This window comes from Mirounga angustirostris, unplaced genomic scaffold, assembly GCF_029215605.1.
Source record: "Mirounga angustirostris isolate CCGP_5_RB_7025 unplaced genomic scaffold, mMirAng1.0.hap1 SCAF_9, whole genome shotgun sequence".
Lineage (NCBI taxonomy): Eukaryota > Metazoa > Chordata > Mammalia > Carnivora > Phocidae > Mirounga > Mirounga angustirostris.
The window spans coordinates 811,849-831,269 of NW_026991717.1; the positions used below are offsets into that span (position 1 = coordinate 811,849).

A 19,421-nucleotide genomic window follows, 5' to 3' on the forward strand; every position below is an offset into this window, starting at 1 on the left:
ACTAGACTCCTGCTGAGGGCCCTGGGGACCCCTCCCCCCAGATCACCTGGACCACATATGCTAGTGGAAACCAGACCCTCTAAAATGGGTGTTGGCAAACAAGCAGCTATGGGACCCAGCCCTCTGCCCCCGAGTGATCATAGGCCAGGTCCCCGGTTGCTCCTCAAACACCCATTCCCTCTCCGTACACACGCAGGGCCCAAGGCAGAGCGTCACTCGCCCTGGGTCACACCCAGGCACTAGAGGTCAGGATCTGATGCCAGGCCCCAGCAGCCAGTGGCCACGCATACGCGCTTGCTGGGCGGCCCCAGTGCAGGACTCCTCCCCTCCACCCATAAGCCTGACCTCAAATACTTCACCCGAATGTAAGTTCAAAACCATGGCAGCTGAGCCCTGGCAGAGAGAAAGACGCGTTCTGACCGCTGGCCTGGCCCGTGGGGCAAAGTGTTAGCTGGGGGGGAGGGTGGGGGGCAGGGTCAGCCTGGCCCTGGGGCTCCTTCTTTCCTGCAATTCAAGACAGGGGTAGAAGGGCTCGCCCACCCTCGGACTCAGACCAGGCTGGGGCTCCTCCAGCTCTGAGTCCAACAGGCCTCCGTGCCACCCCAGCAGCCCCAGGGCCACTTCTGGCCTTTGTCAGCTGGCTGAAACTTGCCATGTGTCATGTCCTGTGGGCGGGCAGCTAGAGGGACACCAGCCTATCTGATCCAGCCTATATGTGCGTGAGAGGTCGGGGGCACTGGGGGACCCGCGCAGGACCCGCCACCAGAATCAGGGTCATATTCAGGCCCAAGTGCTGATGGGGAGTCAGCACCCCACGTTCTACTCTCTGCCAGGTGGCCTGGGGCCCTCCCTCCCGCTCCCTGGGGGACCTCGTCACCGGAGGCTGAGGCTGCCTGCAGGATCCCAAGCTGTGGAGGCATCCCAAGCAGCATCTCCTCGGGAAAGTCACACAGGCAGCAGCAGGCAGCCCTTCCTTCCTCCGGCCCGGCTCTCCGCCAGGCTCCTCACACTGCTGACCCCCACCCAGAGCTCTCTGCAGGGGCCCAGGAGCCTCCAGCCCTGTAGGGAAAGCCAGGTGGCCTGTGCATGCCTCTGAGCCTCCCCCAAGCCCAGGGAACACCTGACCCCACTGGGCACCGTCCCTGCGTCCTGCTCATTCTGTCCCGACCCTGTTTGGGTGGAGCCTGTCCTACCCCCAGCAGGGAGATGGAGGGCGAGGGGCTATAGGACAGACTGGCACCACACCTCCCACCTGAGGCCCCCCTCTCCTTCCCCCTTTCCTGAGCCCCAGAGCACCCTCCGCTGCAGGCCTGCCTCTCTCTGGCCTTTGCCCTCACACGACCCCTGTCGGTGACCCCCCTTCCCCCCGCCGGCTCTGGTCTGATCTTCCCGCCTTCGCCCCAGGCCCCGAGCCAAGGCCTTCATGCATTCCAGCAGCTGCAAGAGCACAGAGACTGTGTGTGTGTGTGTGTGTCCTGGAGGCAGGGTGCTGGGTGGCTCCCTGGGTGGGGACAGCTGCGAACAGGCCCTGGGGGTGATGCAGGGTGGCTCATCTTCCCCCCAATTCCCTTCTTCTCTGCCCCCATCTGGGGTAGGAGACACGCCCTTGGGATTTTTCCAGGCCTGTTCTACTTGCCCAGGCTACTGCTGGTTCAGATCCATCTCATCGGCCGCTTAGAAGTAGTGATAACAGGCACTCAGCACCGAATGCGAACCATCTGGTCGGCGACGGCTGGACACTCACAGCCACCCGGGAGGCAGGCCCGTCAGGAGCCCCATGGAACGTGTCTGCCAACACGGGCAAAAGCCAGGGCCAGAGTCCAGGCCCTAACCATCACCCACAACTCCTCTCTGCCTCTGCCCTCCGCCCCCCAGCCATCCCTCCACCATCAGAGGCCAGAGTCCCTGCTCACACCCGCAGGGGACATGCTCATGTCCCCACTTAAACCCAGTGAGGGACTTCTAGAAAAACATGGCAGACCGAGCTCCACGCCCTCCCAGAACCCCACTAGGATGACAGAAGAATAAACAAGGACACAGGGAAAGGGGGAGGTGATGAGGACAGATGACAAACGTCAGCAAAATTCTGGAAGCTGGAAAGCAGATGGTCAATTGGTAGCTGAGCTAGTGGGGCAGTAAGAGTTGAAAGCCAAGTCCTACAGGGAGAAACCACCCAGAAGCAGAACCCTAGAAAGGCTCAGGCTTAGGGCCCAGGGAGCCATGGAGGCCAGGGTGCCAGGAGGACAGGAGACATCAGACCCCACCTCTGCTCCCCAACCCTGTGTGGCCAGGTGATGGCCACCTCCCTGCCTACGGAGAGCCAGGGGTCACTCTCCGAAGAGGGTGAACCGGGGGACCTGGCCTAGGGACACCTACAGAGGTGCCTACAGAGAAGGGGACAAATATAAGCCTACACAGGGAAGGGTGGGAAGCCCCCAAGCCCCTTCCCCACCTGGGTGCCAGGCTTCCCTCCCAGGGCAAGATGAGAGTATCTCCGGGGAAACAGAACACTCCAGAAAGGACCCTAGGTGCTGGTAGCTGAAGATAGCGTGTCCAAAGACACAACCCGGTCCCAGCCACTCCCCTGGCACAGACTCCAAAAAACCTGCCCAAGCCACAGGCCTCCCAACTGGTGTCCCAGCGCTGCCTCCTGCGCATGACGGGAAGCTGAACTGGTTTAAAACCTTTAAGGAAAGGGGGCGCCTAGGGGGCTCAGTCGGTTCAGCATCTGCCTTTGGCTCAGGTCATGATCCCAGGGTCCTGGGATCGAGCCCCAAGTCAGGGCTCCCCACTCAGTGGGGAGTCTGCTTCTCCCTCTCTCTCTGCCCCTCTCCCCCACTTGTGCTCTCTCTCTCACTCTCTCTCTTAAATAAAAATCTTTAAAAAATAATAATCCTCAAAAAACCTCTTGAACGGGTCCCTGGGTGGCTCAGTCGGTTAAGCACCTTGCCTCCAGCTTGGGTCATGATCCCGGGGGCCTGGGATGGAACCCCACGTTGGGCTCCCTGCTTAGCGGGGGGCCTGCTTCTCCTTCTGCCTCTGCCCCTCCACCTGCTCATGCTCTCTCTCCCTCACTCAAATAAATAAATAAAATCTTAAAATATAAATAAAAGTAAATTAAGGAAAAAAAGATATTGCAGGGAGAGAACATAAAAGTTTAACCCATATAAGGAATAACCTGAGGAAGAGAAGAGAGAAAACCACGACTGTGGAAACGTGATAATAAAAAGGAGTATTTAGTGAATAAGGAAGTTCAGGAAGTTAAAAGTATAGTAGAAAAAACTTAATAGAAGGGTGAACATAAGGATGTCATCCAGAAAATAGAGATAAAAGCCAGTAAAAAAAACAAAACAAAACAAAAAAAAAACTAAGAACATGAGAGAACAGCTGAATGTTGAGAGTTTCAGAAGGAAAAAATAGAAATTATCGAATGACACAAGAACATGTTCAGGAAGAACAGGAGTTTTTGGAGAAAAAGAATCCACCAGGTCTAAAGAAGCAAGAAAAAATCTCAAAGAGACAACCTAACCACCTTATATGTGAAGGAGCCAGAAAAAGAACAAACAAAATCCCAAACTAGCAGAAGGAAGGAAAGAATAATGATCAGAACAGAAATAAATGAAATAGAAACTAAAAAAAACAGATCACTGAAACCAGGAGCTAGTTCTTTGAAAAGATCAACAAAATTGATAAATCATTAGCTGGACTCATCAAAACAATGAGAGAGAGAGAGAGAGTAGAGAAAGGACTCAAACAAAATCAGAGATGAAAGATGAGAAATAACTGATACCACAGAAATACAAAGGATTATAATTATGGAAAACTGTATATCAACACATTGAACAACACGGAAGAGATGGATAAATTCCTAGAAATATATAACTTCCCAAAAAGAAATCAGAAAGTAATAGAAAATTTAAACAGACCAATCACCAGCAATGAAACTGAATCAATAATCAAAAACTCCCAACAAACAAAAGTCCAGGATCAGATGACTTCACAGGTGAATTCTGCCAAACATTTAAAGAAGGGTTAACAACTATTCTTCTCAAACTATTCCAAAAAATAGAAAAGAAGGAAACTTCCAAATTCATTCTATGAGGCCAGCATTACCCTGATACCAAACCAGACAAAGACCCCACTAAAAAAGAGAATTATAGGCCAATATCCCTCATGAACATAGATGCAAAAATTCTCAATAAAATACCATCAATCTGGATCCAACAATACATTTAAAAAATCATTCACCATAATCAAGTGGGGTTTATTCCTGGGTTACAAGGTTCACAAAATCAATGCAATATATCATATGAATAAGAGAAAAGATAAAAACCATATGATCCTTTCAAAAGACACAGAAAAACCATTTGACAAAGTACAACATCCATTCATGATAAAAACCCTCAACAAAGTGGATTCAGATTAGAGGGAAGATACCTCAACATAATACCACATATGAAAAATCCACAGCCAAAATCATGCTCAATGAAAAAACACTGAGAGCTTTTCCTCTAAGATCAGGAAGACAAAAATGTCCATTCTTTTTTTTTTTTTATTGTATTTATTTATTTGAGAGAGAGAGACAGAGTGAGCACAAGAGGGGTTACGGTCAGAGCAGCAGACTCCATGCCGAGCAGGGAGCCCGACGCGGGACTCGATCCCGGGACTCCGGGATCATGACCTGAGCTGAAGGCAGTCGTTTAACCAACTGAGCCACCCAGGTGCCCAAAAATGTCTGTTCTTGACACTTTTACAAAACATAGTATTGAAAGTCCTAGCCACAGCAATCAGACAAGAAAAATGAATAAATAAGAGGCATCCAAATAGGCAAGGAAGAAGTAAAACTGTCATTATTTGCAGATGATGTGATACTATATATAGAAAACCCTCAAGATTCCACCAAAAAACTAAATCTCAGGATATAAACTCAACATACAGAAATCCATTGCATCTCTATACACTAATAGTGAAGCAGAAAAAGAGAAACTAAGAAAACAATCCCATTTACAGTCATACCAAAGATAATAAAGTACCGAGGAATAAACTTAACCAAAGAGGAAAAAGATCTGCACTCTGAAAACTATAAAATATTGATGAAGAAAATTGAAGATGACACAAAGAAATGGAAAAACACTCCATACTCATGGATTAGAAGAACAAAAATTACTGAAATGTCCATAGTACCTAAAGCAATCTACAGATTTAATGCAATCCTGATCAAAACACCAACAGGATTTTTCACAGAGTTAGAAAAAACAATTTGCATGGAACCACAAAAGTCCCCCAACAGCCAAAGCAAGCTTGAAAGAGAAAAGCAAAGCTGGAGGCATCACAATTCCGGACTTCATGATATACTACAAAGCTGTAGGAATCAAAACACTATGTTTCCGGCACAAAAACCGACACATAGATCAATGGAACAGGACAAAAAGCCCAGAGACAAACCCATAATTATATGGCCAATTAATCTTTGACAAAGGAGGTAAGAATATGCAATGGAAAAAAGACAGTATCTTTAATAAATAGTGCTGGGAAAATGGGACGGCCATATGCAGAAGATTGAAACTGGACCACTTTCTTACACCATACACAAAAATAAACTGAAAATGGATTAAGGACCTAAACATGACACATGAAACCATAAAAATCCTAGAAGAGAACATAGGCAGTAATTTCTCTAACATCGGCCTCAGCAACTTTTTTCTAGATATGTCTCCTGAGGTAAGGGAAACAAAAGCAAAAATAATAAACTATTGGGACTACATCAAAATATAAAGTTTCTGCACCATGAAGGAAGTAATCAACAAAACTAAAAGGCGACCTACGGAATGGGAGAAGATATTTACAAACAACACATCCAATTAAGGGTTAGTATCCAAGATACATAAAGAACTGATACAACCCAACACCCAAAACAAATAATCCAGCTAAAAATGGGCAGAAGACAGGAACAAACATTTCTCCAAAGAAGACTTCAAGATGGCCAACAGACACATGAAAAGATGCTCAACATCACTCATCATTAGGGAAATGCAATTCACAACTACAATGAGAGATCATCTCACACCTGTCATGATGGCTAAAATTAACAAGTCAGGAAACAACAGATGTTGGCAAGGATGTGGAGAAAGGGGAACCCTATTGCACTATTGATGGGAATGCAAACTGGTGCAGCCACTCTGGAAAACAGTATGGAGGTTCCTTAAAAAGTTAAATATAGAGCTACCCTATGATCCAGCAAATGCACTACTAGGTATTTAGCCAAAGCATACAAAAATACTAATATGAAGGGGTACATGCACCCCTATGTTTATTGCATTATCTACAGTGGCCAAGATATGGAAGCAGCCCAAGTGCCCATCGATAGATGAATGGATAAAGATGTGGTGTATATACAATCGAATATTACTCAGACATCAAAAAGAATGAAATCTTGCCATTTGCAATGACATGGATGGGATTAGAGGATATTATGCTCAGCGAAATAAGTCAGTCAGAGAAAGACAAATACCGTATGACTTCACTCATATGTGGAATTTAAGAAACAAAACAGATGAACAAAGGGGGGGAGAAAGAGAGAGAGGCAAACCAGACACGGGTGACCCTACTGGTTCCCAGAGTGGAGGTGGGGGGGATGGGGGAGACAGGTGATGAGCGCCAGGTGGTGTATGGAAGTGTCGAATCACTGAACTGTACACCTGAAATTAATATTACACTGCACGTCAACTATACTGGAATTAAAGATAAAACAAAAAAAGAAAAGCGTCCACCAACTACCCTCCAAAATAAAAACAGATCAAGGCACATGATTGCAAAATTTCCAATCACCAAAAGAGAGAGAAAAAGAGAAAGAAAAGCTTCCAGATGTTTTAGGAGGCCAGAGACAGAGGCCTGGGAATGAGACTGGAATGGGACTTCTCGGCGGCAATGTTAGGAGCTAGAGGACAATGGGGAAAAGCCTTTGAAACGCTGAGGGAGAGTGACTTCCAGCTCGAAGTTGATTATTAAATCCAACTACCAATCAGGTGTGAGGGTAGAATAAAGACGCTTTCGAACAAGCAAACCCTTCCCCTCCACGCACCTTTTCTCAGAAAGCTACTTGAGAATGTGCTCCACCAAAACAAAGAGGCACCACCTCTAAAATCGGTAGCAGGATGACCCCACAAGCCAGTGTTAGGACAGGCCTAGAAAGCCCCCAGTCTACACTGGGACAAGGAGACAGGAGGGGATGTGCGGCGGCCCCCAGACCCTTCTCCCTTCAGACTTTGCTTACTGGCTAGCAAGCCGAAGGTGGGGAGTGTGGACAGAATGCACACATGTTAAGAAGGGAAATAAATCCCAGCGTTAGTCTTGTGTAGGTTTCCACTGTTCTGGTAAACAGCTATGAAATACGCATTGTGGCATTTCGGTGACTCACATAGGAGTTCAGTGCTCTTACAGCTGCATTTATAGGGGCGCTGAACAAGATAAAGGCCAACGGTAAAACGTGTGCTAATAATTTAAATTTTTCTTTGCGTAAAACATTAGATAGCAAATAAAAAACACTGTAACAAATTAAGAGAATGTGAAAGAAAGGAAAAACTTAAGTTTTGGTACCTTCAATGGCATGTTTTCCCTAGACTCTGCTGGCCATGTGGCCAGTCCTGTGCCCTGTCTGATGTCCTTCCCATCCCAAACCCAAGGTTTGCATCCCCATCCTGGACCCATAATCCCTGAGGCCTCACTCAGTGCCCGCCTTCCCGACAGCCCTAGCTCCCTTGTGTCTCAGCCCCCGCTACTCTAGGGGAACACCACTCCTCTCCCTTCTGCGTGTCAGCACTTACTGGCTCTCAGAGACACAGCTCAGATGGCCTCTCCTCCAGCCCAGGGGGACCTGCTCCCAGCTCCATCTGCTACCTTCCGTGCTTCCCTCTACCTGCTGGCCCCCAGCTTCACCTGCTGGCCCCCAGATCCACCTGCTGGCCCCAGCTCCACCTGCTGCCCTCCGTGCTTCCCTCCATCTGGCACCAGAATGCCACTCCAGCAGCCCCCCTCCCACCCAGGGTAGGGCTTACTCCAGGAACCTGGTGATGTACTCGCGGCTGCAGCGGGACCAGGTGAGGGGGGCGGTGTCGTACAGGAGCTGTGGAGACATGATGAAAGGCCGTTTCCCAATGGGCTCGCAGTCATTGCCGCTTCCGTCATGCTGAATGCCAAAGCTGTGTGAGAACACAGGCCGCAGGGGCGGGTGAGCCGCGGGATGCCGCCAGCGCAGCCCTTCCCGCCGGCCTGCACAGCACGAATCCACCAAACCACTGTGTGGCCTCAGGCAGGTCAACCCCTCCAGGAGCCTCCACCTCCCTAACATGTGGGTGGGACTGCTGTGCTCCCTGAGTCCTCCTCCCAGGGCACCTGCCTGAGCCTCGTGGGCACCTGCAGGGACCGGCCAGGGGGCACGGCGCGGCCAGCAGCCCCTGCTCCCTCCCTGGCACCCAGCACGGTCTGACGTGGGTCCTCGGCCCAAGGCTGTGCACCGGAGTGAAGGGCGTCTGAGCCGCCCTATCACAGAAAAGTTCTCAAGATGCCATCCTCGGGAAGGAGACAAGAAAAATTCTATTTGCTTGGCACTTACAATGTGCCAAGTGCCGTGCTATGGCCTTGCAGAAACCCTATCTTGCTCAGTCCTCAGAACTGCCCAGGGGGGCTCAGAGAGGCTCAGGAACTGGCCGAGGGGACACAGCCAGGGAACGGGAGATTCGGGGCAGCTTGCTCGCTCTACCACCATGGGCAGCTTCGAGACCCTGCATGCGTGGCTGTCACTCAAGGAGCCCAGAGCACGTAAACCATGACCCCCCAAACCTCTGAGTGGCAGATCCAGCTGTGGGCCACCCTCATCAGAGCCTGGAGGGCTGAGGTGCTGCCCCATCGGCCAGCCCAACAGCCTGGAGCCTCATGCAGGCGGGCCAGCTGGAGGGAGCCGCGAGCATCACTGAATCCAACCCCCTCGACCAAAAGGGAGCACACAAAGGTCCAGAGAGGGCAGGGCACTTGCCTGGGGTCACAGAGCAATCGGGAATACAGGTGTGGCGGGACCAAGAGTCAAAATGCAAGCACGGAGAGCACTGTGGAGGGACCGCTCAAGACCCGTGCTGACCCTCTGGCCATGTCAACCCCATTTCACACAAGACTCTCCCCGGCCAGCCCCAGGGGTACCCAGGTGGGCCTCTCCCCACTGGACAGGAGAGCAGCCTGGCCGTGGGGACAGTGCAGGGACAGCGTGTGGCCAGGCCAGGGCGAACTCCCTTCGCTGGGACCCGGTGCCCCCAGCGGAGAGGGGAAGCTGGGCAGGTGGAGCAGTAGCAGCAGGAGTACCTGTGTCCAAGCTCATGGGCCACGGTGAAGGCCAGGGGCAGGCCCGTGTCCTCGTTGATGTTACAGCTGCGGTGCGGCTGGCACATGCCCGCCACGTGGGACAGGCCCAGCGTCTCGCAGGGCCGGTTCATGGCCGCACACAGGTCCTTCCTGCACGTGCAGAAAGAAGCGGGCCTCAGGCTGAACTGGCCCGGTGCCAGGCCCAGCTGAGCCCAGAGCGAGCGAGGAGGAGGCCGTCCCCTCCCACCCAGACAGCCCACTGGCACCACGGCCACGGGGGGGGGGGGGCAGGGTCCTCACGCACACGGGAAACCCGTTCAGGTGGAGGGGGAGCCCCGAGCAGCATTTTGGTTCCTGTCCCAGGGAGGGTGCCGAGAGGCGCTGCCGGGGCCCGGCAGAGGGAGAAGGGCCACTGACCGCCTCCCATAGACCTGCACTTGTCCGAGGTCGGGGAGGGGGCCGGCGGCCGAGCGGCGGCCTCGGGCTGTCCAACGTGGGCACGGGGGCTCCTTCTAACGACCTGCCCCGCGTCCAGACCGCGGGGTGGACGTGGGAACTCACACGTGTGATAAAAGTGCGTAAAGCACACGCACACACAAATACCAGCTGGGGTAAAGCGGGGCAAGTGTGAGCGGGTCTGGACTGGACCAGGGTCCGTGTCCAGGTCGTGGGCTCGCGCTCTATGAGGCACCAGGGAAAGCGGGCGCGGGCGCGAGCACCGGGGGGAAGCAGGCGCGGGCACGAACACTGGCGGGGGGGGGGGGGAACGGGCGCGGGCACCGGGGGAAATGACACGAGTGTATGGTGTCCCTGCTGTCTCTGACCGTTCTAGAACCCGTGATCATTTCAGTATAGAAAGCGCTCCCCAAGCGCTGACAGAATCCCGTCCCCAGCCCCCACCCTGAGGCCCCAGAGCAGCCCCCCGAGCCCAGCCTTGCACCCCCCACCGCCAGCGGCACCTGGTGAGCAGGATGGCGGTGTCGTGGTGCAGCGGGTGGGCGTCCCCCTTCATGTTGATGCTCTTCTGCCACTTGCAGAAGCTCCTCAGAGTGTTGTCTGCATGGTGTGTGATCTTCAGGTCTTCCTGGGGCAGACAGAGTAGCCGCTGACGCCTCCCCCGAGCCCCGAAGGGTCAGGCCCCATCCTCCCCCATACGGACACAGGACACAGAGGCCCGGGAGGGCAGCGGGAGAACAGCCAGCCTGTGGGCCCTGGTCCAGCTCCAGTCTGACCACCTCTCCCGCAGGTACATCCCGGGGGGAGCGGAGAGAGGGCCGGCCAGGGGCGAAGGGGGCACTGCCCGGGGAAGCAGGCTCGCGGTGCCCTTCCACACGGGGCAGCTCAGGGCAGGGGCCAGCGTGAGGCCACGTGACCTCTCACCTCCTCATCCTCCAGCAGGACCAGGCGCACGATGGTGATGTGGATGGGGTTCCCGATGCTGGGGTGGTGAAACAGGCCGGCCACCTGTCCGAGAGATGGGGTTGGGCTGTCACCCTGGAGGGAGGGTGGAGACAGCCACCTCTGACCCGCCCAGAGGCGTGCACACGCACATTCACATGCAGGCTGCACACTCAGTGCATCCACGCGTCCCCAACCGGCAACAACGTAGTCTGCACATAACACCTTCCCAGGCCCAGGCCGCTCCTGAGCACCAGCTTGGGATCGGCTTCCCTGGCTCACAGCTCAAATACTGGCTTCTCGGCCCGTCCCAGCGCCCTAGTTTGCCTACTGTCTTGAGCTGAGACAGCCCTGCAGCCTCCTCCTGCCCCAGGGACGCCAAGACCAGCACCCCAGGAGAGAGCCCTCCCACGAGGCAGGAGACCTGGGCAGGGCCTACAGAGGGGGTGGGGGCAGGAGTCTCCCCACTGCCCTGCTAGCCCATGGGGCAGGTGTGCACGTGTCTCTGAGGCCCCATGGCTACACAGGAGCTCCCCACTCAGTCCTGGGACAGAAGGCCACCCCAAAGACTGCAGGTACACCGAGGTGCAGGGAAAGGGGAGGGGAAAGCTAGCCTCTCCCTGAGAGCTCCCTCAGAACAAGAAAGAGGCCAGCCCACGACCGGGGCAGGCGTCAGGTTCCCGGCAGGCAGAGATAGCAGAAGCCTGTCCTGCCTAGTTATGAGCTGGCTTCCAGTGATTCCATCAAGAAAAATATTCAACTGGAATGGACAAAACACAGACTTCAAAAGGGCACTGTAGGCCCTGATAACAGGGACGAACTGCACTTTGAGACCCAAGGTCAGGAACAGGGGAGACAGCAGTGCTCCCGTGGGCCCCGTCCACCTCCGCGCACGGGCCGGAGCCCTGGGGGCCCCTGTGCACCGCCTCCTCCCCCACGGCAACCCATTCTGTCCCCTCCCGCTTCCCCGCATCCACCTCCAAGGCCACCGCCCTGGCCGAGAGACGAGCACCTCCTGTGTGGCCGGCAGTGGAGGTCACTCTGTGGTGTCCCCACGTACCCTGCCCACCTACAGCCTCACGGCCACCTGCCGCCCAATCACACTGTGCCCTTGCTTAAAGCAGTAAGCGGGTCTTCCCATCCACAGGTAGGGGACCAAGTCCCAGCCCTGACCCACATGCTGACCGCCTCTCTTGTCCCCACTCCCTGGTTCCGACCACTCTGGCTGGCTCTCAGAATCCCCTGAGCGTCCCTACCGCAGGGCCTTTGCAGATGCCGTGCCCTCAGCCTGGAATACCCTTCCTCTCATCTTTGCCCAGTTACATCCTCCCCTCTCTGCAGCGCTCAACCCTCCAGCACGTCTTCCGGGGAGCCTTCCTTCCAGACGACGACCCCAAAGCACCATGAACTTGTCCTTCCCAGCAGCCCCTCTGCTGATCTGCGTATTCTTCAGGATGATGGTTTGACTACCGGCACTCTCCTCGGCCAGACCCAAGCTCCACGCAGGCCGTGTCCGTGTGGGCTCCCTCCAACAGCCCAGCAACCCATCCATACCTGACACACGACGGGCACTCAAGAAATACCTGCTGAATGAATGAATCTTGGGCACTCGCTAAGTATTTTCAATACATTATCTCATTTTTAAAGTAGCGGAAAATGAAAAAGTCAGATTAAAAGAACAAGTCTTTCCTAGATGACAGACAGGTGGATTTGGCAGTAGGTGAGAAGCCCCCGAGTTTCTGCTAAGACCTGTCCCGACAACTGGCCCCCCATATCCAGAGTTAGGGCTGGGGGCAGCTCCATGCATGCCCCTTAGCATGTGGAACACCTCTGCCCCCAAGAAGCATGAAGGCGAAGCAGACACTGGAGGTTTTGGAGGGAGGCAGCGTCGTAACTGGCTGACCCACTCAACAGTGTCTGCCAATGGCCTGAGGTCAGCGTGGGTGTTTCAACTGGACAAACGATCCCCAGGGAGCCCAGCCCTCCTCTGCTGCAGGCCTGGACAGCACGCCCCGGTGCACAGTACTGTGGAAGGTCTGGGGGTTACAGGTGACCACAAGCTTCCCGTGAGCCGACAGGATGACACACCTGCTCATAAAGGGCTGGTGACCTCAGACAGCGTGAACGGAATCAGGGGCGCAAAACGGGGCAGGCGGGGAACTTGTCTTGTGACGCCCAGTGCAGACCCAGCTGAGCTCCCAGACTCAGATCTGGGTCTGTCACAAAGAGGACACCAACAAAGCGGGGCCTGCCGGAGGCCCGCGGAGTGAGGCTGCCCTGCGGGAGGCTGTGGGGCTGGAGGGCAGCAAAGGACACATACCAAGCTCCTGTATGGAGCATCCTACCTGCAGTATCCCATCTGATCGTCTTACCTCTGAGGTCGGTGTAACTATCCCCATTTACGGTTGGAGCACCTGAGGCTCCAGGAGCTACGGTCAGAACCCGGTTTGACCCAAAGCCCCTGCTCTTACTCCTTAATTTTGGAAAATGCCATCTGTGTAGTTTTAGGGATTCGCAGTGCATTTTAGCTCTGAAGGCTCTGAGAAGTCCTGCAGTAAACAAGTCTGTGTTCCGTTTCGTTAACCCCTGTTGCCAAACTTCTTCAACAGGGGCATCTTTTTTCACAGAATACTTATTAGCATCCCTTGGAATAAGTCCTCCCTGGAATATTCTTTGAGAAGTGTTACAATGAGGCAGTTTCCCATGCATGGGATCCTGTCTTACATCAGCGTTCAATGAACAAGCATCTGCTGCAGAGGAACAAAGGGGGTGAGCTCTCCCCATCTCCACCACTCTGTTCCCCCACCCTTCTAAACAACTCTGGCCACCACAGCCTCCTGGCTGCCCATCTCTGGGCACAGAGGACAGAGTGGGGCTTTGGAGGCAGACAGATCTGAACTCCAGCCCGGCCACTAACCAGCTGTGTGACTATGAACAAGTCCCTAGGCCTCTCTGAACCTTTGTTGCCTCCCCTATAAAATGGGGGTGAGGCTGAGACAAGGCAGTCACTGTGGGACCCTGGACAAGCAGGTGCTCACAAGGCTGCAGCCCTTCTCAGAGGCTGTCCGCATGCCCCCCCATGTCCCTGCCACCCCCTGCCGCCTCCCCAGGTGTCTGGCACTGTGAGGCTCCTAGGGGCCCCATTCTGTCCTGACCAGTGCTGGACTTAACAGCTCAGGAAAGCCTGATATGGTCCAGACAGGTGAGGAGAGCCCAGACCCCTCCTCCAGGATGGGGCTCACAGAGTGAAGGCATGGGTCCTGTGCGCCTTGACAGGGAGCCAGGAAGGGTCCAGGCCCCAGGTCAAATGGCTGACCCATCCCCTGGCGGACGCCCTGGGGGAGCCCGGAGGGCTCAGCACCTGGCCTACAAGGAACACCTAGGAAAGGTGAGGGGAAATGAATGGCCAGGGGCTCCGGCCAAGCTCCTGGGCCTCTGTCAGGCTGAGCCCTGAGACGGGAGGATGACCCTGTGGCCTCAGAACCTGGACTTGCTCGTCCTGCCCCCCCCCCCGGGGGGGACCAGGCCCTGCTGTCCAACAGTCTCCCCAAAACCTGGCCTGTAGGGGGTCCCCTTGCTGGGCAGGCGGGGCCACACGGAGGCTTGGCGGGGCTCTGAGGTCTCCTGGGCCAGGCAGGGGTGGTGGCTCCTACCCATAAGGAGTAGGGAGCCTAGGGATGGCCACATCAGGCAGCAACCGGCCCAGAGCTGAGCTTGCTGGTGAGGCTGGGGCAGTGGGGGCGTGGGGGCGTGGGGGCCACGGACGGAGGCCCCTCCTGTGCCGGAGCCCCTGCCTCTCTGCTAGAAGTGGGCGGCCAGACTGGATGTCTCAGGGGTGCGGGAGGCGGGCGCGGGGGAAGCAGCCGACTCTGGCCCCAGCACGCAGAGCACACAGCCTCCCTCACCCAGGACAGCGGGGCCATGCGGGGCCATGCGGGGCCATGCGGGGCCATGAGCCTGCGCGCTGGGCCGCCCGCTATGGCCGGGCCCAGATCTTTCCTGTCACGGGGCGGCCGCAGGGAGGGAGCGGCGAGCACGGCAGGCAGTCCCGGAATCACCAGCCCCAGCCGGCCACAGGGCACCAGGGAGACAGGACGCCTGGGCTCCCACCGGCTCTGCCCTGCCTCGCTCGCTTGACCCGAGCGAGGCACTCACCCCCTCATGCCCACTTCTCTCAACCGGCACGTGGGGCCCAGGTCAGTGGGACCGGCCCCACTACCATCATCATGTCCGGTTCACGGAAGAGCAAACTGAGACCCCGTCGGGTCACGTGTCGCCTGAGGTCCGCAGCTGGTGGACTGCAAAACCGGACAGACCCTTCAAACTCCCCCGAACGCTGGTGTCGCAGGCAGGGGCCACTCTGACCCGTGTCCCCGGGGCCCACAAGTCCCGGCACAAAGGAGGAAGGTTTGCTTGGACCGCGTGAGTGCACAACCCGACTACGGCTCCCCCAGGTGGCCGTGGGACCGTGGCTGTACCCCCGCCTGCCCGCCCACCGCCGCTCCCCCTGCTCTGCCCGGCAGCTCCCCGCGAGGGCCGGCAGAGCCCACGAAGGCCCTGCCACTGCCCCGGCTCTCTCCTGGTGACTCCCCGCGCCCCGCCCGCCCTGCCCGGACTCCGGAGCCTGGACGTCGTTCCTCCCGCCCAGGCCTGGGGTCCAGCCCGCTCACCGTCCGCGCCAGCACGGCCCACCTCCCCCACCGCCGCCCCGCGCGGCCTCACCATGTTCATGATGGTCAGCACGTAGCTCTCGACCTGCGGCTGCCCGTGGTGCTCCACCATTTTGGCGTCGGCGACCACCAGGGTCTCCACCCACTTCTCTCGGCTGACCGAGCGCTGCTGGAGTCGCCGCGGGCGCGGCCGCCGCCGCAGATGCCGTTGCTCCCAGCGCTCCCGCCACACCTCCAGCTCCGCAGACGCTGTGGGCCCCGGAGGGGGGGGGGGGTCAGCGGCCGGCGGGGCGCGGCTCCAGGGCTCTGGGGTCCCGGGACAGCGCCGGGACCAGAGCAGGAGGCCTGGGCTCCCACGTGGCTCTGCCCCAGCCTGTGCGACCCTGGCCCGGCCACTTCCCCCCCGACCCTGAGCATCCCCGGCGGTAAATAGGAATCAGCCAGAGAGCTCAGAAGGTGCCCTCGGGCCTCCACGGAAGGGTAGATGCTAACACAGCAAGGAGCTGCAGGCCCCCACCTCCCCGTGTTGCTCCCTGCCCACGGGGGTTGGTGGGTCCCAGCACAGGGGGACCCCAGGGCCCCACCCCCCTCCTGGGAGGCCGTCCCCACTGGAGACCTGCTCCCCTGCCCCAGGCATCTAGGAAGCCGGGAAGACTGAGGCCCCAAGTGTGAGTCTGGATGCCTGCTCTGCTGAGTGGAGGCTCTGGGCTGTGGCAGCCGCCGAGGCTGGCGTGCTGGCCGAGCCGTCCCCAGAGCCGGGCAGCCCGTGCTGGGCTGCTCCTTACCTGGACTGGCCAGCGATGTGGCCGCCGGGCGAGGAGGTGCCAGCTCCCCAGTAAGAGGAGAGCTATTGTGGGCTAGGCCCAGAGGTCAGCTATTGTGGGCTGCCCTGACGGGCCTGGCCACTCGGGGAAGAATGGCTGACGGGTGCAGCAGGCAGTGAGCGGGAGGGGAGGCAGGTGAGGTGGGCGTGAGAGGGTCAGCCCAGGGCCTCGGCTGGGGCAGGCCCGGCAGGCAGAGGCCTCAGGCCGTGGCCCATTTGGAAGGTAGCGGCAGGCTATGGTGATGGGTCTGTCCGTCTGTCTGCATCCCTTTGGTTCGAGGGGAGCTGAGCGTGGGGGTGTGGACAGGAGAGGCTTCTGGAAAGGAGCTCGATGCCTCCGGCCCGGCCCCTCCCCCAGAGCTGGCTGCAGAGGCGCATACCTTGTACCCCACAGGTGCCCGGAGCCCCAGAGTCACCCAGCGCTGCCTCCCTCTCAGGTGCTTGGCGCTTGTAGACCACGTGGGGCTGGGCGTGGCCGGGCCGGGCCGGGACACCGTCTAGGGGCTCGATGAAGTAGTCCTCGTTGGAGAGCTGGAACACACCTTTCTGAGAAAGAGCCAGGGTCACAGGAGAGGGCCAGCACTGGGCGCTCTGCACCCCTGTCCCCGAGGCCCACCCTGCCCAGCTGAGCCCACACTGCTCCCAGCACCCGACTGACCCCGAATGCATGCGCTTTCCTCCCTCCGGGCCTCTGACTCTGTACCCTCTGCCTGCCTTCCCTGCCATTTCACACAGCCCAAGGCTGAGCTCAGAGGCCACCCGTCTCAGGAGGACGCTGCCCCCCCACCCCGTCAGGTGCAGGAAATGGGGCCACGCTAAATCTAAGATGGCATCTTCTGCGCAGTCCCAGATGGCCGTCTTGAGTCAGGCAGCCGGGCATCCAGACCATTCTCCCTCTTCTTGGCATGCCAGCCATCATGTCCTCTTACAAACTGGCCTGCATCCCAATCTCGCCGAAGTGATGAATCACTCCCAGGGCTGCTCTGCCCACACCCAAGCCACAGGGATGCCCACTGTCACCAGGACATCCTATGCCCTGGTCCCAGGGCCTGCCAGAGCAGGGAGGCAGGCAGGGGTGTCTCAGGCACACCCACCAGCATTCAGAGAGGCCGGGGGGCGGGGGGCTTGGGAAGTGTCTTTGGGCAGCCCAGCACCCCCAGAGGAAGCCCAGGCCTCCAACAGGAAGACGGGTTTTATCTCCCCTACAGCTCCCGCCTTGGCCCCACGTCTGCCCTTGGGCTGTGCAGGGCCAAGAACCCCGAACACCAGAAAGTGCACCACCGGAGACTGGGTTCGAGTGCGGACCTGGGTGGCCCCAGGCAAAGTGCCCCTCCGAGCCTGTCTCATCATCTGTAAACGGGATTGGCACCCATATGCTCAGCTGCTGCAGAGATTCAACAAGATTAACGGGATGGAGGAGGACAGGCCCAGGCTCTCCGAGGTCTAGATGACCTGCAGCTGTGATGCGGGCCGTCTGTCATTAGGCCCTGTTCTGCTACAGCCCATGGACTTCCTGAGCACTCTGAGCTGAGGGCCCTCCTAGGAACGGTGGACGGCTGAAAATGCACACACGTCCCCCCACTCTTCCCACACCCCACCCGCACCTCCCAGAGTGGGGAGGGCAGAGCCGGTCACCTAGCCGGGAGCAGAAGGGGTCCCTGTGCCGCCCGGAGCGGGAGCCGCTCCAACCCAGCACCCAAACGGAGGGAGGCAACTGAGGCTGCAAGCCCTAGCCAGCATCACCTCCACCGGGAGCAGGGCGGTGGGGGCCTCATCTCCCGGGAGCAAAGGTAACGGGGAGGCTGTCTGATCCCGAGAAGAACAGCCTAGAGGGATCCGTGGGCGACAGTCAGAACCGAGGCTCCCAGGGAAGGACCGCACTGTTAGGAGTTCCCCGGTCTACACAGTGATTCTCAAAGTCGGCTCTCTGCACCTGCAGCTTCCACACCGGGAAAGGGTCAGAAATGCGGGCTCGAGAGACCCACCCCGGCCCTCCCTAGCACGCTGTTGTTAACGAGGCCTGCGGGTGCTTCCGGCTCGAGTTCAAGCCTGAGGACCGCCATCCTGGGGGCAGCACCCCCACCATGCAGGCGCGAACAACGCCCCCGGCGAGTCCGTCGGGGGGGGGGGGCGCACTCACCAGCCCGTCGCAGGCGCTGATGGCCGCCAGGCCGCCCTCCAGCTCGGGGTCCTGCACCTCGCCGAGCAGGTGGCAGGCGGGCGCGCGGGCGCGGATGTGCGTGCGCCCCAGGCCGCCGCGCCGCCGGGTCTCGCTCACGAAGCCGGGCGCCAGCAGGTGCGCGTTGGCCGTCAGGTTGAAGCGCAGCTCGCGCCCGCGGTACTGCAGCTCGTAGAAGGCGGGCGCGGCGCGGCGCGCGGACACGTCCCGCTTGCGCAGCGCGCGCGGCCACAGCTCGTAGGACAGGAAGGAGCCCCCCGCGTCCACGCGCACCGGGTGCACGATGTCCAGCGCCGCGCTGCCGTCCACGCCGCGCCCTGCGGGGAGAACGCCGGGCGACCGGCGCGTGAAGGGGCCGCGGAGGAGTCCGGGGCCCAGGTGCCTCCCCCAGCGCGCTCCTCCGCCCGGGCTACCCCATAACCTCCAACCGCCCCCACCCCGCGCCTGCCCCTAGGCCGCTTGCCGCTCAGCGGCCTGAGGGAGTCACCCCAAACTGATGGATCGAGGCCCCCGCCCCCGGCCCCCACCCCTGCCGTGGCAGGGCTCTGGCCATGGCCAAGGAGGCCCCGGGAAAGTAACTTCTTAATCTCGTCTCTGCTACACCTGCTCGAGTTCCTGCCGCTCGGCCCACTGGCCTCACACCTGCTCCCGCCTCCCGGTGGAACCCCCGTCGCTTCCCCGGGCCGCGCAGCCGCGGAACGAAACCTTCGCCTCCTTCCCGTCCTGCTCAGAGGGCTCACTGAAGCCTCCCCCGACCACTTTATTTTCAAACGGCAGCTCCCTGTCCCTCTTCCCTGCTTTATTTGCAGTTGGCCGAATCCCTGTCGCCGTCCTCATGGAGTTCCCAGTAACACCAGACTCTTAACTTTTTTGCCATGGACCCCTTCTCAGAATAACGTTTTTGGATGCATAGGATAAAATGCAAGCGAGTGCCAAGGAAACGGATTATATTGAAATACAGTCATCCAAATAATTCTGGAAGTGCGATATAGACTCAAGC

At 57.8% G+C, this 19,421-nt stretch overlaps 1 protein-coding gene across 3 annotated transcripts in view; it reads right to left on the reverse strand.

Moving 5' to 3' along the window:
* Positions 1 to 19,421, reverse strand: part of ADAMTS7 (ADAM metallopeptidase with thrombospondin type 1 motif 7) — a 45,029-nt gene that overhangs the window by 18,777 nt on the left and 6,831 nt on the right. For 2 of the 3 annotated variants that reach the window (XM_064569757.1, XM_045901679.3), the window contains exons 2-8: positions 18,383 to 18,738; positions 16,623 to 16,788; positions 15,472 to 15,668; positions 10,732 to 10,815; positions 10,311 to 10,435; positions 9,352 to 9,501; positions 8,055 to 8,198 (exon numbers count right to left, since the gene is read on the reverse strand). In XM_064569757.1, coding sequence (XP_064425827.1) covers positions 8,055 to 8,198; positions 9,352 to 9,501; positions 10,311 to 10,435; positions 10,732 to 10,815; positions 15,472 to 15,668; positions 16,623 to 16,788; positions 18,383 to 18,738 — 1,222 coding nt within the window. The remainder of the gene's footprint in view (positions 1 to 8,054; positions 8,199 to 9,351; positions 9,502 to 10,310; positions 10,436 to 10,731; positions 10,816 to 15,471; positions 15,669 to 16,622; positions 16,789 to 18,382; positions 18,739 to 19,421) is intronic. The other variant, XM_064569756.1, reaches the window with a different exon arrangement.